The sequence below is a fragment of the Cyclopterus lumpus genome, chromosome 25 (genome assembly GCF_009769545.1).
Source record: "Cyclopterus lumpus isolate fCycLum1 chromosome 25, fCycLum1.pri, whole genome shotgun sequence".
In the NCBI taxonomy this organism is placed as follows: Eukaryota; Metazoa; Chordata; class Actinopteri; order Perciformes; family Cyclopteridae; genus Cyclopterus; species Cyclopterus lumpus.
In genome coordinates this window covers 806,588-814,377 of record NC_046990.1, presented here as the reverse complement: position 1 = coordinate 814,377, position 7,790 = coordinate 806,588, and the positions used below count along the sequence as shown (strand labels likewise).

Below are 7,790 nucleotides of genomic sequence, written 5' to 3'. Positions count from 1 at the left end.
CGGCGCTGATTGGTCCCGGCGCAGCCTGACGTCAGGAGGCTGGGAATAAGGCTGGGTTGGAGCTTTAGGAGCAAGACAGTTTACTGGAGACCCAGCGCATCCCAGCATACACGCGGTACTGGAGACCGAGGGCATCCCAGCATACACACTGACTACTATCAGAGCCGCCGGCGCTTCGCAGCACCCCCTCCGCCAAAAGCTGCACGTCCATCGGATCGAGCAAGACGGAAAACACTCTTTTTAGAAAATCCTTTGGGTGTGTGATTTTGTTTCTCGCCGGCTTCTGTGCAGAGGATACGCTGTCATGTCCAAGTACACTGAGTTATCCATGGGCGTGCGTGTCTTGTTGTGTGACAGCTCTGCCCTAAAAGCCTTTTATTAGACGCCTCTTCCAACACTGACTGGCACACGACGCTCCTCTAACCGATGCGTCACTTCCAAGAGCGCCGGGACAACCACACTGGCTCCGGTCTCCTCGCCTGAGCCGATCTTCAGCTGCCCGGGTTGAACTCTACCTTCTGGTTGAATTCGCCGTTTTCCCCGGATCCAGTAAAGGACTGATTAATTTTTCTCCTTTTTTTCTTTTCCACCTGAGAGAGGACGCGTGTTTCTTTGGACGCTGAGCCTTTTTACGCATGCAGGGAGAAAACTGGTGACACCTGATCGGCTTCTCCGCGCACATTGGCCCGGGAGCTTCAGGAGGAGAACAGCACATACCCGGTCAATGCTCGGCCTGTGCTGTTGATTCTGTTTGTGTGTGTGCGCGCTTCATTCGTGGGGTTGTAGCCCAACCAAAGCCATGGTCCACTGCGCCGGCTGCGAGAGGCCTATTCTGGACCGCTTTCTGCTCAACGTGCTGGATAGAGCCTGGCACGTCAAGTGCGTGCAGTGCTGCGAGTGCAAATGTAATTTGACTGAGAAATGTTTTTCTCGAGAGGGGAGACTGTACTGCAAAAATGATTTCTTTAGGTAAGATCGGGGAAGGAGACAGAAGAACTCATCAGCTGTGTTTCTGTTTATGAATGTGTCTGATTTCATGCCAAGAGCTGGACTGTGGAAGCAGTGAGAAATGATAGCATAAAGACATTTAAATAGCAGGACAAATAGTGATGGGGCTTCACGCAAACGATGGTAAACATTTATCATTCAAGGCCAAACATTATGAACTGAATTGAATTGAATTATATTTAGCTGAGAACCATTTGAAGTCTTATGATTGCTTTGGGGGTTCTATATTATTTACAACTTTTAAATGAGTTGTATACTATTTTTATACTATTGACTTCATGCCAGTAATTATTAAAAACCCAGACTGACTCTCATGCTTTTTCAGACAAATAGTTAAAATAGGAATACAAAAGCACATCTGTTGACTGCACACACACACACACACCGGATTTACAAGTCCTGACAACGAACGCAGATCTCCTGCTTTATTTATTTATTCTCTAAATAAATGGGTAGCCCGACCTGTCCGTGCCTGTAGGCGTGAGCGAGGACTTGGAGGCGATAAGCTTTGATTAGGAGCGCGTAATTAAAAGCTTGTTAATTTGGATTCTTATGCTAAACCACAACAAAAGAGGGGCAGCAACATTAAACGCGTGTGCACTCGCTCTCAGCGGGGAGAGAGGGGTGTGTGTGTGTGTGTGTGTGTGTGTGTGTGTGTGTGTGTGTGTGTGTGTGTGTGTGTGTGTGTGTGTGTGTGTGTGTGTGTGTGTGTGTGTGGAAGGGGGGGGGGGGGGGGGTTGTTAGGATATCGAGGAAATCACACTTGGGGTGTGTTTTTTTACAGCGCGCAGGCAGCCGGGGGAGCACAGGATCAAACCCCGGCCAGAGGAGCCGCTGCCCGGTGTGTTTGCTCAGTCCGACTGAGGAGGACGTGATAAGTGGATTTGAATAGTAAACTAGTTGAAAAGATCAAGTCCGCAGACAAAGCAATCACAGACGTGCAGTCAACACGCAGTGCACACCACTCAATACACATTGTTTAACCGTGAAGTCAATGGCAGGATGGGACATTATTATTCCACAGCAGCTGCTGCGTGAGACTATGAACTAAAACTCTATATTCACTTGAGTTCATCCTCAAACGTACTGTGTATACACATGGTATTATATTATTATATGGTATTATAAGGAATGCAAAACGGGTGGGACATCTAATACATTCACTAAAACAACTAACATCAGCAGGTCGAGACAGTTGAGCAATGGCTTCTGTTGGAAGGAGAGAACATGTTATTATTTCAAACATTTTGAAACAATTAAATATTTGATCTCCTGCGCAACAGCCCTGCATTTTATTTAATAATTATATATTTACAGAGCGTCATTGCCCAACCTGTGCTTATCTATATCTATATAGATATATAGAGCTGTATATATATAGATATATATATATATATATATATATCTATATATATATATATATATATATATAGATATATATATATATAAACTTTGCATTACATACAAAAACAGAATTTAAGAAATTGTATTATTATTATTATCATTATTATTATTATTGTTGTTGTTATTATTATTATTAGTATTATTGTTGGTGTTGTTGTTGTTATTTATTAAGCATTAATTCTGGAAATACCATCAGGCCAAAAAGCGTTTTAAAAGTTCAGTCTTCATATAATATAATAAGACACTGGAGTTTATCTATAGATTATAATTTGTCATGTAAAAAAAAATGTAATTGATCAATACAGATTTAATTCATATCTACACCGTATTATAAACCTTGTAAAGATGTTGTTCAGAGAAAACGTGACTTGGAAAGCTAAACTGAGTCAAGTCATGCACGGCTCCTTGAGTCCCTTCATCTCCGCCTGGCCACCAAACCGTTATTATTGATTATGTGTGTATACTATGTATTTGATAAGAAAATATAATAACGATCTCCTCCTTCCGCCCGCAGAAGGTTCGGCACGAAGTGTGGCGGCTGTTCGCAGGGCATCTCTCCCAACGACCTGGTCCGGAGGGCCCGCAGCAAAGTGTTCCACCTCAACTGCTTCACCTGCATGATGTGCAACAAGCAGCTGTCCACCGGCGAGGAGCTCTACGTCATCGACGAGAACAAGTTCGTTTGCAAAGACGATTACCAAAACAATGCCAGTGTAAAAGACTCCAACCTCCTCTCAGGTGCGTGCGTGTGCGTGCGTGTGTGTGTGTGCGTGCGTGTGTGTGCGCGCGTGTGTGTGTGCGTGTGCGCGCGCCAGGCAAGGCTCGGGTAAATTGTGATGGATGTGATGTGTTCAGCCCGCAGTGGCTTCATCATTTCCATGACCAGGACTTAGACGGCATTCAGAGATTACAATTCAACACCGACCAGACCATTGTCTGTTGCTCAATATATATATATATATATATATATATATATATATATATATATATATATATATATATATATATATATATATATATATATATATATATATGTATATATATTTTTTTATTTATTTTTTTTCAGTTCAAGCTTTTTCACTGCTCAGCAAGGTAGTTGGGTCTTCCATCTAAATGCGTGCGCCATAATCCGTCATGTGGGGATTTGTATTACGTTGCCTTGCAGTTTGTATTTAATATTAAAGTATATTTAATAGAAGAGAAAAAACGCATCAGCTGATTTTTACAAGTGAAAATAATGTCCCCGTCTTATATATATATATATATATATATGTATATATATATATATATATACATATATATATATATTCGTTCTTTATGACTGGAGCCTGATTATGTTTTGGAGAAATGTCTAATGTGCACATGTGCTTTCTCTAGTAACGGCATGCAGCGACCCCAGCTTATCACCGGACTCTCAAGACCAGCTCCAGGACGAAGTGGTCCTAAAGGACACGGAGATCGCCGCCCTGTCCGACAAAGAAACGGTTAATAACGAGAACGACGACCAGAACCTCGGAGGGAAGCGGCGCGGCCCGCGGACCACCATCAAGGCCAAACAGCTGGAGACCCTGAAGGCGGCCTTCGCTGCGACCCCCAAACCCACCAGACACATCAGGGAGCAGCTGGCCCAGGAGACCGGCCTCAACATGAGGGTCATACAGGTAAAGGAAGCTCTCATCTTATTTCACTCTGGCTTCATTCATTATCCACCACATACATATATATATATATATATATATATATATATATATATATATATATATATATATATATATATATATGTTCTCCGGACAGAAACAACAACCATCATTTTAATGGTAGCTGTCACAATCCCCAACTATTCCTGTAAATCATAAAAACGTGGATCTTCTGATTCTGTCTGAAATAGATTATATTCATATTCAGGGGACACACGGGTCGAGGAGGTGGGCTCGCGCCTTCTCTGTTTTATGGGGTGTTACGCACCCATTAAAAGGTGTGATGTAACAGCTTATATTTTATGGAAAAATGTCCCTGCCAAGCTGCCAGCCTGCCATGACCGTGCAGGCCTCAACCCATCAGAGAGGCTCCACCCCCTCACATCCTTCACCCCTCTTTAAAGGAGGCCTCTTGCCTTCAAACTGCGCGCTCACATTGAATTCATTAGGCCAAAGATTGGCCACGCGGAGGCTTGATTTGGAAACGGGTAATTTATATGGGTATTTTTGATTCTTGGCGCTGGCGACGGGGCAAAGTCGCCAACTGGCCGCGCTGCTGGGAGCACTGGGAGTCCTGGCACAGCGCTGCTGGGAGCACTGGGAGTCCTGGCACAGCGCTGCTGGGAGCACTGGGAGTCCTGGCGCAGCGCTGCCATCACGTTTTGCGACCACGTTTAGCCGCTGTGAGCATCTCCAGCCAAGTGGAAAGACAGAAATCTGTTTCAAGGGTCTTCAGATTGTCTCCTCGGAACTCTGAAAGGCCACATTAAGTTAAACAAAGAGCAAGACAGACAACTGACAACACATTACTATTATTATTATTATTATTATTGTTATTATTATTATTATTATTATTATTGTTGTTGTTATTATTATTGTTGTTGTTGTTGTTGTTATTAGTAGTAGTAGTAGTAGTAGTAGTAGAGTAGTAGTAGAAGTTGTAGTAAATGTTATTATTGTGGGATAATATTATTTTCTTCGTTCGTTGTTGTCGTGAATTATAAATGGATGAGCCAAAACAAAATCACCCATCAGTAATATTTACAGACCTAGTCGCAGAAAGCAGATCTGTTGGTGTGCACGCGGCTGCGGGTAGAAGGGTCAGCAGAGCAGATTGATGGCGACACAGTGAAAGTGGTGAAGTAAGGCATCTAATATGTATGGGCATGATGGGGAAAGGGAAGCTCGTAATTAAAGGAAGCCGGCCTATAGATTAGGAAATGATAACCTCCAAGAGCCGGTAATATATTGGTAACAACCCTCCTATTAAGTATTAATTGGAGATTTTAAGCCCCCGCTGCTGCAGCCTTCGGTCGGAGTAAATGGAGGGTTAAAAGATCATTAGGGAGGTTAGATGTGACTCTCGCTCCTGTAACGATGATTGGGCGCAGTTCTCTCTGCCGCAGAGCCGTGCGGGTTTGACGCACCGGCTCATCACGCACGGCGCAAAACACACAGACAGCCGGTTATTTACTCTAATAAGAAGCAGCGCTGCGGCTGCCAAGGTAAACATGACACCTAATTACACTTTGCTTTGTACGGCGGACAATTTACACACTCAGGTGTATTTGCAGATTCCAAAACAAATCCACGACGTGGAAAAAAAAGTAATATATATATATATATATATATATATATATATATATATATATATATATATATATATATATATATATCATATTTCTAGCGCCCAAAACATCACACCAAAGCAGCCCCTCACCTCGCCATCACCTCCATGTATCACTCTCCTCCCATCTCGCACACACAATATTGACGTGCAATCAAAATGGCGTCAGAAGCCTCTGCACGTACTGAGTGACATGAGCTATGTGTGTGTGTGTGTGTGTGTGTGCGTGTGTGTGTGTGTGTGTGTGTGTGTGTGTGTGCGTGCGTGCGTGCGTGCGTGCGTTCAGGTCTGGTTCCAGAACCGACGTTCCAAAGAGAGGCGCATGAAGCAGCTGAGCGCGCTGGGCGCCCGGAGACACGCGTTCTTCCGGAGCCCGAGGCGGATGAGGACGCTGGTGGACAGGCTGGAGCCCGGGGAGCTGATCCCCAACGGGCCCTTCTCCTACTATGGAGGTATGTCGAGACAAATATTTAGTTATGCCTTTTTTTAAATCATGTTTCCTGTCTGTGTATTCAGGCACAATGTATTTAACATAATGTTTAAAATAATATGTGCGTCTCTTCCTTATTTCCTCTTATGTCCTATAACTCTGTCATATCCTGCTGTAATGCAACAATGACCCATCCCATAATCAGCATACATTGAATTAAAAAAGAAGGTATTTGTAAAGCTGCTTAAGGCGCTGCCACTCAAAGGAAACACAGCACCATCTAGAAAAGGTTCAGCGTTCTGAGCTTTTCAAACACAATTCTTCACAAAATTAAATAAATAAAAACAAGTAAGAGTGGACAATCACAGAATAGTGTTAATTTAATTTTCTAGTATTTTTTTTAACATGATGGCAAGTTTGGATATTCAATAATTTTGTAAAAAATAAAATCACTTATTCAGTTTGGGTGACCTCATCCAGCCGCTCTTATGCTGCCTTCACACTAAAAGCGTTGTGAATATTCTCATAAATCAGGTTTACATGAAGTTAGTTTACATCTCAGTGATTTGATGCCACACTCTCCCTTCAAATGCGTTGAAATATCTGATAATTTTCAGAGAATTTCATTTGTGCTCGGGCCTTTGTCCTTTCTGCTGAAGTCAAATGTCTAATAATATTCTGCTGAACTGAAGAAAAAAAATCTGTCTCAGTAGGTAGAATCGCTGATGAAATGGCCCCATTTTAATTAATTCTGTGGCCACGTTGTTCTCCCCACCCAATTGCAGTTTTGATTTAAGTGTAACGTGCTCTGTGACTAATGCGAGGGTTTCTCTTGCTCTCTAATACAAATCAAGCTATGTATATTCAATGAATCATTTCTGCTCACCCATTGTTCTTATAGCTAACGCTGATTTTCTTTCTACTCGTCTTGGATCTGCAGATTATCAAAGCGAGTACTACGGCCCGGGAGGGAACTATGACTTCTTCCCTCAGGGGCCTCCGTCGTCGCAGGCCCAGACCCCAGTCGATCTCCCATTCGTGCCCTCCTCAGGCCCCACGGGCACCCCCCTCGGGGGTATGGACCACCCCCTGCCGGGCCACCACCCCTCCAGCGAGGTGCAGCGCTTCTCTGATATAATGTCCCACCACCCGGGGGACTCTCCCAGCCCAGAGCCCGGCATCCCAGGACCCCTGCACGGCATCTCCTCCGATGTGTTCGGCCCTAGTCCGCCCTTTACCTCACTGTCGCTGAACGGCAGCGGATACAACAACCACCTGTCCCATCCGCCCTCGGAAATGAACGAGGGCACAGTGTGGTAGCTTTTAGAGAGAGAGGACTCTACCGATGAGAGATTCAGTAACGGAGGGTGGTGAGGTTTGGTGATGTTGGGGGATGGGTCGGAAAGGGAACTGGATATCGACAGGGTTAGGGCAACGCCACTTAACTTTTATTTTGTGTTTTCATATTTATTTATTTATTTTCCCAGTTGATTTGTTGATCTTTTTTGTGGGGAAAGCGTATCTGGCATAATGCTCAAAAACATTGTCTTCAGTATTGTGTTTGGGTGTTTAACTTGCCTCCTTGGACCCCCCCCCCACCCCCCCTTCCCTGCATCTAAAACTG

At 43.9% G+C, this 7,790-nt stretch overlaps 1 protein-coding gene across 1 annotated transcript; it reads left to right on the top strand.

Moving 5' to 3' along the window:
- Positions 1 to 799: 799 nt before the first annotated feature.
- lhx1a (LIM homeobox 1a) lies at positions 800 to 7,486 on the top strand. Its single transcript, XM_034529045.1, has 5 exons — positions 800 to 969; positions 2,927 to 3,150; positions 3,790 to 4,073; positions 6,023 to 6,188; positions 7,107 to 7,486. Exons 1-5 carry the CDS (start codon positions 800 to 802, stop codon positions 7,484 to 7,486), a joined length of 1,224 nt encoding a protein of 407 aa, XP_034384936.1.
- Positions 7,487 to 7,790: the final 304 nt, after the last annotated feature.